This window comes from Falco peregrinus, chromosome 2 (genome assembly GCF_023634155.1).
Source record: "Falco peregrinus isolate bFalPer1 chromosome 2, bFalPer1.pri, whole genome shotgun sequence".
Classification (NCBI taxonomy): Eukaryota; Metazoa; Chordata; class Aves; order Falconiformes; family Falconidae; genus Falco; species Falco peregrinus.
This window is the reverse complement of record NC_073722.1, coordinates 47,981,107-48,002,321: the sequence shown is the minus strand read 5'-3', so window position 1 is coordinate 48,002,321 and position 21,215 is coordinate 47,981,107. Positions and strand designations below refer to the sequence as shown.

Below are 21,215 nucleotides of genomic sequence, written 5' to 3'. Positions count from 1 at the left end.
CAGTCAGGCATGTTAGCTGATAACTACTTGTTTCACATTGCAAATAACAGGATGGTACTTTACAGCAGTTAGGTCCTGTCCTGGAAATAGGTACGCAAGTGAACAGTTTATTCATTTCAATATTATCTAAATAAAAAGAGTTATACATATAGTTATACGGGAACATCCAGACTAGACCATATAGATTCTTCACCCAGTTCTCCAGCAGTGCTCAGCATTAAATACCTCTAAGGAACATGCAGCAAGCCATCAAATGGAAAATTAAAAAAAAAACTTTCCTGTAAGTGAGATTTTCATTGCTAGATACTTCTTTCATGCCCTGAAGTATTTGTGTATCTCTGGAAAAAAACCCATCCCACCTAATATCATGGCATTTGTTTTCAGCGTTGTGGATTCTGAGCACTGACTCCTGCTGCACTCCTGGCCCCAGTGAAATCCTGAGGCAGGTATGAGCACACGCACCCAAGAACACATCAGTGCGATAATTTGGCACGTCACCTGCTCTGCGCTGTTTGCCCATGCATACCATCCCCATGAATAATCATTTCCACTGCCTGCTTTATAACTCTCTTTATATCTTGAATTCTTTAGAAACAAGTAAAACTACAAAGAACATGCCAGCTGAAGCCATTCCCTTGATTGTGGCACTGTATTTTCCTTTTTTTTTTTTTTTTTATGCTATGCATCCAAGGATTTAGGTAAGTTTTCTGGCTGATGCTGCACACTGATAGCGTTTTCCATAGTCAGCCTAGAGTTACATCTGGAGTTAATTAGTAAGTGATGACAGTGACTATAGGAACTAATGGGATAAATTAATAGTTTAAATTATTCCTTTACCTGTGATAACCTGAAAATGTCTTTGGCCATTGCAGAGCCCATTCATCTTGATGAGCTCGGTTCCTCCACAGTTTTCCCCAGCACTCAGAATCCTGTTTAATCTAAATGATGTATTTTTGCCATTTTATTTAATGTTTCTTTTCCTAAGCTGATGCAAAAGAGAAAGCTAAAGAGAAAGCTGATTCCTCTGAGCTGTATTGCACCTGGAGGCACCAAGAGGACCTTGCCTGCTCTCCTTTATGATCTCCCAGCACACCTGAAACTTAGGGGCATTCTGCTGTGCCCTGTTTCCCCAGGGGAAGCATCTCTTACTGGCAAGAGGCATTAGCTAAGCACCTCAAAAAATTTCTCCATGAAAGGAAACTCTCAGGATAGCTCTTCTGATCCACCAGAGATCAGGTAAGGAGCTATTTCAGAAACGGCTCATTGCTTCTAGTTGGATACCACTTATTGGTAGCAGAAAAAAAGTTGTGGGTTTTTTCCAGTATCTTTGGTTCTACATGAAATACAAATCAGGTGAAGTTCACAGCAAAAGAACAAGGACTGATGTCTTGGGGGAATGCAATATTTCACATTCATACTGAAGAGAGTATTTTTACCCTTTCATTCTCTCCCTTAAACAAAAAAAAAAAAAAAAACCAAAAAAAACCAAAAAAAAAAGAAAGAAAACCACCAACAACAATCCCTGTCACTGTTTTTCATTTTGCTGGAGGTCAAAGAGCTTGAATTTTCTTTTTAACTTGCTCGTGTATTCTGAAACACCCTCCATGTCATTCTTTGATCCCCAAGAAATGTGAATTCATGTGAATGTTACTTCTATTTAGGAAGAATAAGAACTGGTTCTCCAATATCTGTTCAAAATCGTCGATGAAGGATATGGATTACCAGAAGGAATAAAACTGACACATTTCACTCTTGAGAAAAACCATGCAACTTTACTACTCCGCATATGAAAGCTCCTATTGTCTGTTCAAAATCAGTGCTATTTTGAAAAAGAGCATCCAAGCTGTATACCAAAGTGTCCATGTGTGTCGTATGCAAAATTAAACACTGCCCTTGCACATTAAACTGCACTTTTTTTGGTATTGGAAACAGGACCCACTGTTTCTAAAGCTGTTCGTTTTGAATTTTTCAGATATAAAGGCTCTCAGCTGAGGTTTCAGCAGCTGCCAGCTGCTGTCATTACACACAGACCATAAAGGGAACCTGCTGCTATGTGTATATTCTGGGTAATGGCCAAGCCTGGTACAGATACTTCCCCCCGAACATGCTAGCCCTATGTCCTTGTGCCCCCACACGTTCAGAGGGAGCTCAGCTCCTCAGGAACAAGGTACTGATGTAAATGCATTGATTTATCTAGCTGGGCCTTGAAGCAGTATTACTGAATGTAGCTGCTCCATGTGAGCAAACAAAATCTGCTGTAATTGTGCTGGCTCTGCATAATGCTTCTTAGTTTAAGATCATTATTTCAGCCATTTAACTATATCAACAGTTGGGCTGGCAAGAGTCACAGTTAGGATAAGACAAGGGTTTAAGGTTCAGGTTAATGTAGGGTAAAGGGTGGATGTAGAAGGCTTTACTAAGGTAATGTTGGAGCTTGTGCTAATGTGACATGCCTATATAATTTTAGGTCTTCATCTTATAGAAGCTTATACCTTAAGATTAATGCTAAGATTTTTGTTAGGAAAAAGTTTAGGCCAGCAGAGTCTGATGAAGAAAGACCAGTACTGGACTGAGAAGAAGGCTTTGCTAAATTTAGGGTTGATACCAAGAGAAGCATGAATCCAACATCAGTGGAAATCCTTCCTTAACTTTAACACAGTGGGCCCTTGCAGCCTCATAAAAAAGAAAGAGGCTACAACCATGATCAAACCTTGCAACCCTTGCCAGATCCAGAACTAAATAAAACTCATTGACCTTGCTTGCCTGTGTCCTCTTCCATCACCCAAACCTCAAGCCCAACTCTCTTCCAGCAGACCCAACCACCCTCAGCCATTCCCAGACCCAAATCTGGTTCAGGTTGTCAGTCTGGGTGGGAAATTTAACTTCAGAATATGCTTTTGTCCCATCCTGAAGTACCTGAACCACCCTTGTAATCCAAAACCCAATTTAAGTTAGTCCTAAATTTAACCTTACTGGTTCCTGCCATTCCCAGATCCCAGTGTTAAGAAGGGCTGATAGAACAGACATGGCCTGGTATCTGAAAGTTGTTGGTAAGCTAGTTTAGGATTGGTGTTAAAATTACGGTTTTGGGCAGCAAAGACCAAGGACTTCGGTTTGTGGCTGTTTCCAGCAGAAATCTGGCTTGCATCAACATGGGTCACATCAATGATTTCAGATCTGGACTGGAAGAGGTCATTAGATTCCAACAGGCTGAAGAGACTACAGCTGCTGGAGTATCTCTTCTTCCAAAATCAGGCAGCAAGGCCAGAAGTCATGGGTCTATGTGTTTCTGGCCATGAACATTAAAGGCTTCTGTGGTATTTGGTATACTCACTTAAATAAACAAACATCACGGTGAGACAACCTAGGAATAAAATCTAAGTGACAGAATACTTCTTTTTAATAATGACAATATTATATTTTGAATTACTTAGAAAAACACAAAGGTTATGAAGTCCAGGCCTCAAAACCTGGGAAACGTAAATTAAACTTAATTGATTAAATTCATTAAGTGCATGCATGCAAGTACATTACAACCCAGCCTTTAACTGCATGACAGCATAGTGGATTTGCTTGTGTTATTGAATGCATTGGGTGAATATTCTCCTTAGTATGAGAAGAAACGTGCCAGGGCTGGGTAGTTAATGATGGTATAATTAGTAGGGTCCCTACCTTACTTAGATGCTGAAAAAATTGTAAAATGTCCAGTGAATGAGGAAAATTATTCCAGAAAGGAGAAATAAAAACATCTCAATTAAAGAAAATAGAGAATTTGAGCATGCAAAACACTGTGCTGACTTATGCTAAAAAAGTACTTTAAAATTATCCGAATTGTTAAACCAAAATGATGGTCATCTGACACTTAATATTTCCAGATTAGAGAGTTTAGCTGTAAGGTTGAAGATAAAAACACTACCTGAATTCACAAGAGTGTTACGAAGATAATTAATTTTAATTGGTGAATTCAGATTAATTCAGATATCGTCAAGACAGAAGCACAAGAGTGCCTGCAAAGAAATACATCAGTATTAAGCCGGATATATTAAAACTGTTTGCAAGAGGAGTATTGGAAGAAATACTGACAAAAGTACACACTCTCATCTTATGGGGAAAAATAGCATGTACGAAAAGAATTTTAAAACCCCACCTACATGCTTTTGTGCAGGTATTCTGATATTAAAAAAAAAAACCAAAAAAAAAAACCTGACAAAATTGTTCCAGGAAACATGTAAAGGACATAAAAAAAAAAAAAGAATCCAGATGTCAAGGTTAGCAACCAATCACTCAAGCTCAACGGGAAGAAAATCAAAAGTAAAAATAAACCATTGAGACTACTTGCGTGCTTAAAATAAGACAAGTTCATTTTTTCTGCGCTGAATTTGGACCTGAATGAGGACTCAGTGGAAATAACAGAGGCTATTGCACATTCTTACACCATAGTGACATCAGCACATATGCTGACGAGACGCTTCAGTGCCCGGCACTAGTAGGTTGGTGTGCGTCACCTAACCCACTGGCCTGGGTCAATGCACTCCTGAAGTCATAAGCACTCTTGGTCACAATCCTTTCCGAAGTTATTTTCTATGCAAAACGATCAAACAGGCACTTCAGTCATTCACATGAATGTGCTTCATCAGTAACACCTATAAGAACAAGACCAGAAGCTACTATGTCCAATTTAAGTATGATTTAATTTCACTGCTTTGTTGGGAGGCCAATACCACATTCATTGTCCCTACTCTTGAAAGTAGTTGATGTAAGGACTAATTAATGTGTGCTATATAATTCTGCTCAAACTGAGAAAAATATGTAATAAAACTGAACTCCTGGGGGGTTTATGACTATGATTTGCTCACTCGGGACTTTCATTAAATAATTAAAAAAACCTACAGAATGTGTTGGATATCAAACCAGACTTTAAGGAAGTGCAGGGTCTGCAAAGCACAGCATCGAGCATGGGCAATAGTTGTGAAAAAATGTAGGGAGGGAGAGAGAGGTGGCTTTCCAGCTGGGCCCAGAAATTGGGGCGGTTGGGAGTATATAAGGAATTTTTATTTTCTATTTGTTACAAAGCAAAGCAAATGGATAATTACATAAATACTACATGTATCAGTGGGAAAAAACGTATTTTGTATGTTGAGTTACTGTGATGAAATATGTTTTAGATATAGACACCTTCTTCATCCTTCCAGACTACTGTAAGGATGAGAATTGCATGCAGTCCGTGGAAAATTCTTTACTATAAACCTTACAGAGGTGGCTCCATAACCTCATACAGAAAATGCTCTTGTAATTCTGACACGTGAGAACATTCCCAGGCAAAAAGCAATAGAAATTTAGTATAGGGAAAAATTGCTGAATTTTGTCCCCTGGAGTAAGTAAAGTTGCTTGAGTCCTACCTAATACACAGATTTGATAGTTCTGACTCAGAAAATTGGAAGTAACTTTCAGCAGCAAATCCACCCTACTATGTTCAAGCATAAGGTTCTTGAACTCTGTTTCACAATGCACTGAGCTGAATTAAAATTGACAAATCAACATGTATGACAAGCAAACCCTGTAACTCTGTATTATTAGTAGTACTAGTAATAGTATTAGCGTAGTGAACCCCAGAGAACCTCATCTATAAACTTAGATGACATTATTCTAGATGCTGTAGAATCAAAAATAATGATTTCTGTGCCAAAGAGTTCCTGTGCAATCATAACATAAAAAACAGCAGTAGGATAAAGAGAGGAAATACAAGAAAATAAATAGGTAATTGGTGCAACAGCATTATCGTGCCAGCTTATTGACTTGTCTGCTCCTGGGGGGAGGCAACATAGAAAAGGAATGTTAATGGCAAACCAGCAGGAAGATGACAATGTATCTTGGTAAGCAATTAGAAGATGCAAAAATGATAGTCTAGACAAAAGCCACTGAGAAATCTAATGAGTAGCCAAAGGAAGCATCACAGGTCAGTTCAAAGCAAGAGTTAGTTACTCATTTTTCCCTGCCTTTAACTTGTAACGTGACTCCAGACAAAGGTCAGGATTTCCAGAAGTAGGTTCAGTGGCTCAGTTTTTCAGATGTCTAGTTAGAGACCCTTTAGAAACACCTGACTTTCAGAAAGCATGTATCTCACCTGCTTTGGAAACCAGGTCTCTTTAGGTGGCTTATGTTGGACACCAGCAAACTCAGCTATTTGCCCCAAAATCTCAAGCCATTTCTGATATTCTTGGCCTATATAACACTGTAATATTCTTATCCTTAAAAAGGAAATAAAAACGCTTAGCTGAGTTGACTGTTTCACTGCACTAGCTACTTGAATACATGAAGTCATGGATGAAAGGCTACCAAAATGTGAATAACCATGAATGTCTGTTAACCAGTGACTGAAAACAGCTGGTGTACGCCTCGAAACAGTTACACTGGAAAAGGTAATTAATACAGTAAGAGTACACCAGATATATAGATATATAGGTAAATAAGGCCAATGCCATCTAGAATATCAGGGACAAACAAAAGCGAGTCCAAAGATCACACGTAGTAAACTTGCAAGCCATCTCTGAGATTTTGAATCTGTTTATCCCATAAAGTAAAATATATTATTTCCCAGGGTATCAGACAAGAACAGAACTGCAATTTTCCAGTTATATCAGGAGACCAATATAGGTGAGAAGATTCAGTTTTTATAGATCCTTCTGTCCTAGGGAGCCAGTGCCATATGAACATCAAAGAAACTCTTTTCTATGCTATTTCTCTATCCTGCTTTCAAACTACATGCTAGAGAAGATTGCTGCACATTAACTATGTTTCTCATATGAGTAATAATGGACTAATCATGCAAATTTACAACATTACCAAAGCAATCACAGCTAAATTATAAGCAAAGTCTGTTCTATTAATGACTATGACTCAGAACAATTCCACCATCTCTTCTGCTGTGAGAGCAGCTTACACAGTCCAACAACTAGGCGCCCTTGTAATCTGTCCACGAACTGAAATCTTCAGACCTCAAAGGTGCCTCTGCTGCCACGTCCACCTGATGGGGAGACTAAGTCCCCAACTCATCCCTGAGACCTCCAGCTCAGGAAGGACCTGCCATCCTGAAAAAACGAATGGATGATACTTAGCAGAGCATCTCCCATCACATTGCAGCTCTTGAGACGTACAAGAGTGCAGTGCTGCCCCACAGGTCCTCTGTGATGTGCCTCAGAGCCTTGCATTGCAAGAACAGGCAACTCTTGGGGCTGGAGGAATTGTTTCACTTTGTTGAACTCCACACGGTATTTTTCCACCACATTTTACAAGATTTGTAAACCACACATTCTCATGTCAATAAACACTTGCATTTCTTCAACACCACAAATTCTAGTCTTTTTTACAAGCATTAGGGAATACATTTTCACAGCAAGTAATGCTTATAGGAGAAGATTGGTACAAAGGGACATGAAAAATAAAGATCATTAACTGCACTCCATGAACTTGTTGCTGTTCTATCTCAGGAATTTCCTTGGCTTGTGCCTGGAATGACATTTACTTGAATTACTCTAGAAAGAGAGAGAGATGACGCATCAAATGGCTGATTGACTCACTCGTAGCCAAAGTGATTCAGTAAGAGGTCAGCCTTGTACCATACATAGGCAACATTAAGGCTCCATCCTACCGTTAATGAGGTCAACATCAAAAGTCCCATGGACTTCAAAGTGTCAGGGAGGAAGCTTTTACTCCGGAATGTTTAGCAATGTCTCACAAGATATCCAAACAGCTCAGCTACCAAAAGACAACTCCGCCGTAATCATTAATAACATAGATGCTTATAATTTAATTTTACTGCAAGGCTACAGCTGTTGAAATTTTGGCCGTGGAGCTAGCTATATGTGGTGGAACATAGTAAGAGGTCCAAAAGGTGCTGGTATTCTGCAGAAGGAGCTATAAAATGCCAAAGCAATGAAATAAATTTATCTACTGACTTTATTTCATATAGTAGCACATTAAAACAAAGGGATTAGAAGGTTTGAAAAGAACATTCTGTAACATGGATTATTTTTTTCATCAGCTATTTTTGCCTCTTTCTGCTGCTTGTGTAACATATTGCATGAATCTGAGCACAGATTGTACTTGCATCCCTGCGGCAGAATTGACTTGATCATTATCTACAAGATGGGGCACCTGCACTGATTATTAAGTCTAGCTGCAAGGTCTGAAATCATTAATTAAAACATGGGTGAGATTAAGGAAAACACCAGCAACTGCATCACCATCTCTAGGAATGAAGGCTTAGTTCTCGGTGCTGCGAACTGGGGCTTTACCACCCCTATCGCAGGAGGTTAGGGAACACTGGGAACGGAACACGGATGAGGGTAGCCCTCTCACCCGTCCTGCCAGCCAGCCCGCGGTTACCGGGGAAAGCTGCCGGGCCAGCCACCGGCCCTGGAAAACTGCACAGCCGACCCGAGACGCGTTTTCCGAGGCAATTGCACCACCTGCGGGCGGCGCAGGGAGGGCGCAGGGAGGGCGCAGGGAGGGCGCAGCCCCTGCTCTCGCTGTGCTGGGTGTACGACGTTGGCAGCACTGGAAGCAGCAGGCTGGGTTAGGGCTGTTCATTCCCTCCTAGCCTTAGAAATCCTCCTGTCTCCCTCTTAGCCGTATCACACATAATTCCCTTCTCCTTTCCCCCTGCACCCGATTTCCATGGATAATACTTCCACCATCCTTTTGTTCTTCTCACTCAGCTGCTTCCCAGCCCTTCAGGCCTGGTCCCCATTCCTCTGCATCCAGTTCAGGGCCCTCTTTCCTTCCCAGCCTCGTCCTGCACATCCCACCAAGGAGCTGGGGGACCACAGGGGTACTTCTCAAGGTCCCAAAAGGGTGAGAACACCTCATTCAGCAAAACCACCATTTATCAGTTTAGCTAATAAAAAAATCAGCTTTGTTTGCTGAACCAGTAAATAGCAAATTGATGATTGAGTAACACCTGTAGACTGGTGACTGATAATTAGATTAGATTAAACAATTACATTGTATTACATTACTCAACGCATCAGCTGGGCATGTTCATGCTCAGGATAAAGCCCTTCTGAGTTTAACATGACAACTCAATTTTCTTCTCTCAGAGTATGGAAGAGGAGCTCAAGCCTTGCTTTACCTAACAAGCTCCCGTATTCCCATCTTTGTCTATAGTTTTTCTTCACCTTTACTGCTTTCAATAAATGCAAATGCTAGTCTGTAATTGAAAACATGTCTATCGCGAGCTCTATTTGGATCAGTATACATTGTGTATGAGTGTCTGAGAGGGATGAACTAAGAGAAACAAGTGATTTTTCTCCTTTTTTTGAGGGGACCAATCTTTGATGTCTTTTGATGTAGGGAATAAAACTCTTACCAAATCAATGTGGTATCTTCCCTATACCCCTCAGTTGTTGTCCTATTTGCTCTTTGTCCTGGCCAGAGCAGGACTGGCCTTAGCTCCCATCTGCTTCCTTCTTTTTTCCTTCTTTCCTTTTGGAAGAACTGAGCAATGAATGGCTCTTCCTCCTTTTCAGTTGCTTCCAACAAGCATCCACACTGTTAAATTCGAAGAAGACCTTCTATATAAAAGCTCTGGAAGGAAAAAAGGAAGATGTGGTCTGACTGCTTCTATCATGTCACTAACATTAAAATAAAAAAGGACCCGCTGCCTGAGGAATCATACCAGTTACCAGAAGAAAGGAATTCTTTGGAAATAAAACTTTAGAAGCCAGAAGGAAGTTGTGCAACTGTCAGTGGTGAAGGCAGCAGTTCTCATAACACAGCAACAAGCTACAGACGTGTCCTGAGTAATAACATCTCATCAAGATGTGTCTGAAGCCCTTGTTATTACAGCCCCTGGTAACTAAGTCAAGTCCTCCAGACTGCAGACAGCCAAACTGTGTAATTACTAGGAATGCTATCACAGGTATTTTTCCTTTTATAGTGTTTAGAAGTCCTTGAAAAGGATTAACAACCCTACGAAGAGGGTAATTATTATTTTCTCTACTTGACAAACCAGGAAAATGAGATATGGAAACTTTAAGTGACATAAACAAAATGGTCCATGTTATAATTAAGAGATCAGAGTTCCTACCTTCAGGGTCAAGTTGCTGAATTACTTTATGTTTATATATTATGTACATTGGATTATTTTTGAAGATAGTTTAAAATTACTCTTGACGCCTGAATTTTCCTTCTGGTTCTGTCACTGGTCTGTTTAACAAAACGCAAAAGGCATATGTAAATCAAGCCACACCTGCCTCACACTTACGATTGCAGCCTTTAATCTGCTGATGACTAGGAAGTTTCTGAGTTCCTATGATGAAAGAAGTTTAACAGCAAATATCATTGCCATTATAGATACTTTTATATTTATACAGATGTATGAACGTCAAGAACTGGGAAGTTTACTCAGGAGTGACAAAGCAGAAGGAAATGGGCAAGGGACTTCACAGAGTTGCTCACTCTATTGAGATATGGTAAGTGTGGGAGATATATTTCTGATTTTGCCTGGCAACAAAGCACATCCTATACTTACTGCACTACAAGATTTGAAGCAGCATCACTGAATGTTCTGTTCTATGAGCAGCGAGGGTTTTAGTTACTACATGCATTGGGAAAGATTCACACTGATCTAAATTCAGTTACACCTCTGATCACATGATAATGTGAAATTTCTGTTCTCTTTTATTCTATATAAAGTATTTAATAAATGCACTACTCTAATACATTACTGTCTTCTGTAAGACTGTGACAAATATCTGCCCTTTCGTAATTTGTTTTCTCATTTTATATCAATATATATAGTTGTGTATATAACTACATTATATAACATTACATTTGTAAAATTTTATAAAAACTTGTAAAATCCTAATACATAATACATAGTAATATATATTAGATTGTATAATTTTAATATATTATAAGTCTCAAATGAATTTTGAGCCAACACATTCAAGACAGCTGTGAGATAAATTGCTGTCAGACAGTTATAATTCTGAATATACGATCCAAAGATCAACAGTTTCTTCATAGACAGACAGAAGTTCTGTACTAGCCTTTTTTTATCTACCATGTAATTAATCTGGCTGATACAGTCTATCTGCACCTGTACATGTTATCTTCTAATGCAGTGAAAAATGTACAGCCCTGCTTTTCATGGTCTAGAGCTCCACTGTGTCTGTGCATCCTGTGACCTGGGATTGTCCACAGAAACTCCAGGCTCCATTAACTTACTGTCACCCTGGGTAGGACTGGTGAAAGAAAAGACATCCTTCAAGCAGATCTAGGAAGAGATGTGCATTACCAAAGGCAAGGTGAAACTTGCTATGTCATGTAACTGGAATAAGCACAGCATGTTGGGTTTTTTTTTGCAAATCTGACATGTAGAGTCACATTAGCAGATGCTGAGATTAATCCCAGGATTTTACAGCATTAGCAAATGATTACTGCAAGCATTGGCTAACATCAGGCCCACATACGCTTGTGAACTTTTGAACTAGGGCAGTATGATATTTCAGTATAACCACAGCCAAAGACACATAGAATGACATGTCAGGAACCGTATGCTTGGGGTGGTGATTTCTCACCAGTCAATCACCAAGACAAGGGTAAAGAGCCACTGCGTCCTAAGAAGTGAACACCATAAGTGCAAGGTTTGTGGTGATGACTCTTTCACATTCAGGGTGGGAAGCATTGTACTGATGATTATGACTCACAAGGAACTGAAAATTTTTTGCTGTGAGTTGGCTTAATGATAATGTAAAAGTAAATATTCTGGAGACTGAAAGAGGCAACAAAAAACTCTTGAATCTCAGGTGTGAGTCTTTGGCTGTGATCAGCATCTCAAGGAAGATTTCAAAGCTCTATGGACAAGGAACTCTTCTTAGCAGAGTGAAACATGAAACATCTTTTCACCAGCTTTTCTGCCCTGTAGGTAATCTGCAGTGAAAATGTAAGAACCGAGGGCTTTCCAATACTTGTCAATATCAATAGGGCCTCTAAAGGCAGTCACATTTCCTCTTGGTCTAGGACAAAAGACATGAGCAGCTTTTGGGTGGCACACAAATTGGTGGGACAGAAACTCCTGGTGCTGCATGGCCTACTGTTGCCAAAATATCTGGCTCTGCCTCATTTAGCAGCTCATCAGCACCATTCATCAGTACAGTATCATAGCAGGTCATCATTCCTCAGCAGCAACAATAGAGACTTACAAGTAACTGAGTGCCTTATCCTGAGGGCTCCGCTGCCAATAAGCACGATCTCTGTCCATGCAGGAGCAGGGATTGAGCTCCTCTCTCAGAGAGAACACATAGTGCGGCTGTCTACCTGGGGACCACAGCTGTCCACAGTTACATGCAACTTAAAGTCAGAAACTCAGGATGCCACAGGAAAATCCAGTGAAAACGAGACTATTCCTTCATCATACAAAAACCCCACAAATAAGCAATAAAAAAACAAAAAGGCTACAATAACCTCACTGCAGAGAAGCTGAAAGCAGCTGTGGGCTGAGGCACAGCAGCTGTGGCTGGAGAGCGCTCACATGCCACGTTCGTGGTACAAGGCAGGCTGAAGTACAGGCATTTGCTGCACGTATGCTGCGGTGGGAGCTGGTCTCCATCCCGGGTGACTGTGTGCACATACAGCCACGTTGCAAATCTGCACTCTCAGAACAGAATGCGGTGTACTGATACAAACCTTGTGGTAGTTACTGTGGTCCAAACAGAGCAACATTTTAAACTTTGTCTAAACAAGGGCCTGCGATTCATACTGACGCAGAAATCAGCCCCAGGGCTCACGTAGGTATAGGGGTATAAAAGCACCACCTAAACCAGTGGTAAAGGTGCTAAAATTTATTTCAGAGCTGCAAATAACATTGTATTAACAAAAGCATTTTTGCCTCCTTTTATGACTGTTAGTTGCTTCCACCTGGACTGTGACCAGTGTGCGGGTAAAGCTGTATTTGCAAAGCATCCCTAATGGAGGCAAGAGGAGAGTGGGCATTTCAAACTTAGCTGATCTCTTCTATCTCCCCTGTATCAGCCATCACGAAGGAAACCATTCTTAACATTGAAGCCATTACTGTTTTGTTAGTTATTATTTCAGCAAGAATATTATAAATATTTAGGCATTACAGTGCAGGCTTTCATAAAAGCAAAAAAGATATCGCTTCCAAACAGCTAGTAAATTAATGACAGTAATAAAAAAGCTTATTACAAAAGAAGTTTTTTTTTACAGGGATAAAGACTAAAGAAGCACAGAAAGTGAGCGATACATGCTTGTTTAATGATTTTCTGCTTTTATATGCTTTATTCCCCTCCCACAACAGGGGCCGCAGAGCCCAGTGCACCCTCCCATGCTCTGCCGCCTGCCCGAGCGCATCACCAGAGTGCCATGAAGGCTTCGGGTACCAGGGCAGCGGTTCACTGCAGCACCTTGGCTTCCTGAGAACTCCTGTTTTTCTAATTTAGTATTAATCTGCCAGAACAGTCAGGCAAATATGGGCAGCACCTTTAAGTCCTTGCACTGCAAAATGGACTAAATGAGGTCCTATGGAGAAACAGTGCTTTCACAGGGGGAAGCCGTAGGAACGCAGCTATCCCCTCCTTCTCTAGTATGCTCTTTGTATACAAAAAATAACAAACCCCTGTTCAGTTTGTCTTTTAGCCCTCAGATGCATGTCTCTAGCTCTCCCCAGCATCTCTTGCAATGTTTATGCAAAGCACTGTGAATATGCTAGTTGGAAGCATATTGATATATTTTCTTGGAAGGGAAGAGGCAAGTAATATCCCACTGTTAAAGGCCTTTGCTGCTTCAACGTGATACACAGCTGGGAAGGAGCAGCTGTGCTTTGTAAGAGCTAGGTAAATGCCATGAATCATATTTTGCTTTCTTTGCAACCACCATGAACAGACACAATGCAGTTGTTAACTTCTGACTTGCCGACGAGGCATGACTGGGTGGTGGAGTGGCAGGGGGGGCTGTGGGAACAGGGTTGCATCCTGAATCAAAACACTCCAGCAGCTGCACGCACCTCAGGTGAAGCCCAGTGCTGTGTCTCAGCCCACAGCACATGAAACATGAGGCTGCAGGTGCACCTCTTGCTTCCCTTCCTCCTGCCCTGCCACGCTCTGCTGTGGGGAAACCTCCATGGGTCTTTCTTCCTTCCTTCCTTCCTTCTCTCCTCCCTCCCTCCCTCCCTTCCTTCCTCCCTCCTTCCCTCTCTCCTTCCTTCCCTCCCTCCCTCCTTCCTTCCTTCCCTCCCTCCCTCCTTCCTTCCCCAGAAGATGCCTCCAGATCAGGTTGGTCTGTGGGTCTCACTCCTGCATTTTGACACTACAACCGCCCCCTAAGAAACAGCAAAATTGTAGCAACTCCAGCCCCCAGCAGAAAGAAGACGGCAAGCCAGGGGACAGAATGGTCAGTTACGGTCTTAGGCAAGGTCACAATAAACAGGAGGTTTGATGGGACCTCACTGGCACAGGACCTGCTGTGTGAGCTCCCTTCCCCTCCAGCGGCAGCTGGGCTGAAGCCAGAGACCTGCCCAGCTGCCCTTTCCGACACAGATAAGCAAGTGGTATTCATGTATTACTATGTTATCATATATTTTTTGTTTATATTGCAGTCAGGTCCCGGGAGAGTGTGGGACTCTGGCAAAGAGAAGGAAAGAAAAGATCATTGGCTATTTATGAAATAAGGCTTCTGATAACAAGTAGAACAGATTAGATTAGAAGCATGGGAAATACTGGACCTGCCATTTTTTCTGTGTTGATTTTCACATGCTTTCTATTTTTCCAAATACTAGAATTATTACTTTTTCCCAAAATATCGTACTGGAATGTAAGAATAGGAGGAGCATGTGTTCATATCACTACTGTGTTGTGTGTGTGTATATATATAAGTACATTTACACATATAAGATTAGGGGTGTGTTTACACGGTGACTTCTAGTTCACAAACTTGGCATTCTTCCCCAGTAACTTTCTGCACAAGTGTGGGAAAACAATGAAGAACTTGTTATCCAAAATATGGTTATTCTAGAGAACTCTGCAGGTATTAATTTAATATATGGGCAGTTTAAGTAGCAAAGAAAATCTAGAAAACATTTTTCTGTAGAAGTACATTCAATGCTGAATAGCAATGGCTTAACTACTAATTTAAATTCCTCCTCTGCTTTTATTCAGCCTTTTCTTTATTCAGAGTTAACTGAAACATAATTTCATCTGTCTAAACAATATCAGCACAAACACCAAGTCCTCATCTTCTTGCAAAAACCTTTACTTAAAGAAAACATTCATTTTATGCTTGTGAGTAGCACAAACTGATTTCAAATGGGCCAATAATACAGAAATTGAAGCCTGTCTGTAATTTCATGAGTCATGTTCTGTAGATTTATTCAACAGGCAAAATCCCCACTGGACTGTAAAGAGGAAAGATGTTGAACAGGAGAAACAATATTTATTCAGCAAAGATAATGATTAGATAAATTCTTTCCATTAATTAATATAATTGGGTTTATGTTGTTTTACAACAGGGCAAAGGCTTGAAGAGGAGTCACAGATCCAATTTCCATTGTGCCCCAAGACTGTACGAGGTAAGGTAAGATTCAGCTGATAAAACAGATAAGACGGTGAAGAATCAAAGGAATGGAAGGGGATGGAAAAAGCCAGAGGATTAATTTGATGTCAAATCAGTGAATTTCAAAGTTCAAACTATCTAACCTAAGAAGAAATACATATGCGGTAAATACATAAAAAAACTAGAACGTATGAATACTTGGTGTATGTGACTCAAAGCACAGGGATTCGAGTAGCCTGAGGGACCATAAAATATCCCAAAGTCATGAAAGGTGGCATTTTTGAAGTGGGCTAGTGAACCTGCACTGAAATTTCTGTGGACACTTCAAACTCACTTTTTAATTTTACATTAACTATTCTGCTTTTAATTAAAAAACTGCCATTTTCATTTTTTCAATAAGTTAAAAAATAAAATTAATTTAATCTTACCATCATGCAAAGCAATTTTAATCCAAATTCTTGCACTCCAGCTACCTAATTTTTCTGACAATCACATCAGACTTACCATTTGCAGAGCTCTTGAGGAAATAAGCACAGAGTGATTATATGAACTAGAAGCTCACAACTAATGACACCAGAGAAAATTACATTGACAGTGACACCACACTCACCCCTGATCATATGGTACTTTTACAAGCAGTTTCAGGTCAGTGCAATCACAGCTAGAAATGACACTGATGACTGCTGTGACATACGGACATACAGTGCATGTTACATTACATCTACATAAAACGGTACCTGAAACTTCCCATGCACTTCACAACAAATCCTTCCCAGGAAAACCCAGCATAAGCGGAAGCACCCACCTGGCGGGGAAAAATGACAGAAAGACAATGAAATGTCACAGTGCAGAGTTGGGCATCACAAAATTATTCTAATGATTAATAAACCCAAACATTAAACCTGAATCCACCACTGCCTTCCATAGGCAAGCAGAGTTACTAATTTTAAAGACTGTATCACCACAGCTATGGTTTCATGAAGATGAATCTTGTACACACTGTAGATCTGGACCACAAATGTGCATTTGAACCAAAAGAAAACTTCAGCGTGTGAGTGCTCCAGCTGAGCCACTCCACTAACTGGGTGGAGTTACCTCATGAGGATCAACGCTCCATGTTAGGTGTCAAAGGCAGCCCCCAGAGAACCACACTGCAGCACACACAAAAGGTGGATGATGATGATAACAAGAGCTCTGTAAGCCAGGAAAAATGATAATGTCTTTACTATTACCGTTCTGATGAATATGTGGGAAAACCAAATGAAGCAAAATTCGAAACACACACAACCGTACGTGTCCAGACACACATGCCCGCTATGCGGTCATGAGCTAATGGTCACAGTTAGCATATATGCATATAGCACACCTGGCATATATGCAGGAACCCCTGTCTGTGACAGGCATGAAGCCTGGCAGGCTGTCCTGGATGTCCTACTGAGGCACAGTGCAGTTAAGCCATGACTGAGCACGGCAGGCTGACTGCAAAGGTGCCAGCAGAAACCACTGATGCTCCCAGCCCCACGGGCAGAAGAAAAATTATCCAGAAAGTTTGTCTGCTATCAGGGGTGATGGATCCACAAGCCCTTCAACAGAGCCAAATGCAGCACTTTATAGGTCTCGACCATATGATTGCTGGAACATTGGTACCAGTTGAAAGAGAGTGTTGGCTAAGTGATGTGATTCTCCTGGCAGGATCAAATTGTGCGAGTGTAATACAAGGAAAGCCTAACCAGCCTGCACATAGCATTTGGCCACTAACAAGCAAAAGAAGGGCTTAATTGCTCAGTAGTTTATCCTTTCTCCCACCACTAGACATTTTACCAGTTTATTTTTAAAGCACTTCCTGCTTTTCACTTACTGAGTTACATTAATGAGGTGGTGGTATTGGCATTTGAGGATGTCTCACAGAATCAATCACTTTGAACCATACAGGAACCCTTGCGCATGTAAGGGTCATGAGATGAAATTATTTTTGAGCAGAAGATACAAAATAGCTGTGTTCCTGTTGGGGATGTTGGGGAGCCACTGAACCTCAAAACCACACAACCTGGACAAAGACCAGAACTCCTCTACAGACTGGGAAGGAAATGTGTGATATAGCATATCAAGGTTTCCAACCCTGAAGAACAGAAAAATGCTGCGAAAACGGAGTAGAAAAGTCACAAATTCCACAGTTTCCCTCTGCTACCATCCACTTCCACAACACCAAACAAGGAAGCAAGAAAACTGGTAAAAATACAGAAAAGATCTGATTGACCTCTTCAGTGTCAATCTATTATTCTAAAAGATACTTTATTAAAAATCTCACAGATACCATTTAGAACTGAAGATGGCCACCAGCTGGCAATGTTGATGTACCACTCCATCAAACCAAGTTCAGTATTTTACTGAAACTGATGAACAGCAGCTGAGGTTGTTTTTTTTTAGCAATATCACTTCTCAGCTTCTTCCATAATCTATCTGACTTCTCAGCAGTCAGATGGACTTTTTTTTTCTCATTCTTTTTAAAATAAAACAATATTAAGTCTGAATATATATCAACACATTCGGTACTATCATAATAATAGAAGGGAAGTGACTGAGAGCTAAAAATGAAAGAGTTCAGGACAGAAACAGAAACCTGAGCAATTGTGGGAAAGGACATCAGATTCAGGCTGCCAGTATGAACTCAGACAAATGATAAATTCAGTTTCAATGGCCTTCCCATGGTAAGTTTAAGTTAGCTGGTTTTGAAGCCGAGGTCAGGCTTATTTGAAATGACACAAGAAGAAATCTGTGAGAGGAAGAACTGAATCTCTGGTACCGAATTTGCCCCTTTCTCTAGAACAAAAGTTGGAGTTTTTTCCTACCTTGGCTACAGTAAATAGCATTACTAAAAACACGGTAGCTTTTACGGGTAGTAAAGAAGGAAACCGAGAAGCAGCGTGTATAATGTAACATACATTATGAGAAAATGATGACACAGATGAAACTTGTGAAAGCACGTTCTCCTATTGATGTGAAAGCATTTATTTGCGTTGCATTTTTGATTCACCTTTATCTTCTTTCTAGAGAAAAACACGCGGAAATAGTATGGAAAAATGAGTGATGTTGTTAGAATTTGTTTATGAAAACAGAACTGTGTGTTTTTACAATTAATAGCTATTAGAACAGATTTCATTTTGACTCACGATGTTCTTTCTGACACACACACCCACACCCCCCACACCCCCCAATTTATATAGAGATTAGATTTCTCTATTTGGGGCCCTTTACATTTTAATAAATCTGCTTTTCTCTGCTTATATTTTGTTAAGTGTCCCTCAATTCCTCTTTATTCAAAGCTTCCTATCACTGAAAGGGAAAAAATACTTACTTACTTCTGCAAACTATTTGAAAAGCAGATGAAGTGTGCTAGGTAACATTATTACTGCTAAGTAATAACAATTTGAAGTGTATTTCTACTGAGCCAGATAAACATTCTATAATTTTCTTAGATGTAAATCAATAATTTGAGTAAATATTAATGTTCAAGAAATGTTAAATGAAATCCGCAGCAGTTTCCTGGTAATTGGACCAGTTATGATGGATGTTTTGTTTTATTCAACATTTTATAAAGGGCTCTACTGAACACATTTATTAATCGGGCTATAGGGATTTTCCTTCTTTTTTGTACTGAATTAGAAAATTCTTGGGAGAGTGTGGTTTGTACAAAGATGAGGCAAGTCAATTTATTAGCCTGGGGTGACAAACTTGGTAAAGACTGTGTGTACTTCCTTTTACTTTACTGAAAACCAAACATGTCAGAGTCCCCTGTTTAGATCATAAAAAGTACAAAAGTGAGACAGAGAAAAGGAACAATTGGTAATGGGGAAACGTTTACAAATCTTACTGTAAAGTATGATTTGGACCTCTTTGTATTACAGCTTTCATACAGCTGTATTAAGACACAATAAAGATGGAAATAACTTATGTTTTGAGAAGGACATCAGGTCAATAAAAGTCTACAGATTACCAGAATTTGCTGGTTTCATTTCTTGAAGCCCACTGAGAATTTTACCAAGAAACTACTACGAAAGTACTCCTGTAAATACTAAAATCCTATTGACTGGACGTAAATAAACCTCCCACAGGCTTGCTTTCTTGTGACTAATCTACTTTGAAGATTTTTCACTGTTTTTTTTCCTGCTAACCCCTAGAGTAATCTTCCTGTCCTTCTTGGTTTGTGTTTTTTTGGGTGGGAGTTTTAGTTTGTTTGTTTTGCCTTACAAAACATACCAGAGAAACATAACCAGAAAGTGATCTTGGATCTGATCATAATGTGATCTTTTTATCTTGGCTTCCAGCTACGTGGAGTTAGAACCTTGATCTATGGTGCTCGAGTAACACGTAAAGAGCCTCTGGAGCCCTGGCCTCTTAGTGAACTTCTGGGTACTACTTGAGTAAAAATTGATAAAAAAGTATTATTTCAGCGTTCAGTTTCAGTTTCTCTTCAGTGCAGTGACTCCCAGGATTTCTGAAGTAAATGGGTACAATCCATAACTTTTTGGTATGAAAACTGTTTCAAACAAGACTCGATAATTATTGGCAGATTGAAATATATTGTCTTAGATTGAGTTGTGATACACACAAAATAAACCTGACAGCCTGAGCTCAATAACTGAGTATCTATGGCTCCAGAGTAACTAAAAAATTCCATAGTACTCTCAGCAGAATGAGGGACTCCACTGAATGTACAGATTGATGCACTTTATCATCAAGATTTCTCCAGTATGTTGTATCAGGTTTGTACTACATTTGCAAAGACTGTGTGTGTGTCTGTCTACACATGCACACAGTGTGAACTAACACCATATAACCAGCTCCTATGGTTGTAATATGATTTCTATTTCTATGCAACTTTTTATAATACCATGTAAACAAAGTTTTTACTTGGGAATGTTTATATGAGAAGGTTTTTTCTTTTAAAAGCCTTGTAAATAACTTTCAGGGAAAATCTGTATTTACATGGAAATGACACACTGAGGCAATGGGATCTTCTGTACCTTGCAATGACCCCAGTGGGCACATTAGCACCTATGAAAGACATCTGAGATGGACAGATCAAAGGGAATACAAACGAACAACCAGATCTCACAAAGTTCCCAAGTTACAGAAACACAGGACTGCTGGCATCACCCTGGCAAACGGCACAGGAATAAGAAACAGCTGGACCTCCATGCTCTGTAAGAAATAACTGATACCACAGAAAGGAGTAAGAAAAAACAAAATGCTGAAAATTAACTGTAAGTTATCTCCTTTTTTTTTTTTTTTTTTAATCTTGCTTTCTGTTTGCTGTTGGTTATGGGAGAGAAGCACTAGGTGTTCCAGCTTTACCACCAAGCAGTACAGTATTTTTCTGCAATCAGCTGCACTGAGTAAGCAGAGCTATTTTTAAATCACCAGCCACCTCGTGCAGTAAAGCAATCATGTAACTGCAAGTCATGCATACCGCAGGGAATCACTTCTCCTGGTTTGCAGTGTCATACAAACGGGAAAGGCATACAAACAGTGTCCTATAAATTTTCAAGAGTCTATGACTAAGTCTCAGGTCTCAGTTTCAGACTCTGTCCTTACCCATAACAAGAAGTTCTCTGAAATTTTCCCACAGTTGCACCAACATGGTT

At 40.1% G+C, this 21,215-nt stretch overlaps 1 protein-coding gene across 1 annotated transcript in view; it reads right to left on the bottom strand.

The window, feature by feature from the left end:
- SH3BP2 (SH3 domain binding protein 2) overlaps positions 1-21,215 on the bottom strand; it is a 92,803-nt gene that overhangs the window by 58,813 nt on the left and 12,775 nt on the right. Inside the window, exons 3-4 of the mRNA XM_027791047.2 lie at positions 16,666-16,764; positions 16,308-16,375 (exon numbers count right to left, since the gene is read on the bottom strand). Coding sequence (XP_027646848.1) covers positions 16,308-16,321 — 14 coding nt within the window. The 5' untranslated portion in view covers positions 16,322-16,375; positions 16,666-16,764. The remainder of the gene's footprint in view (positions 1-16,307; positions 16,376-16,665; positions 16,765-21,215) is intronic.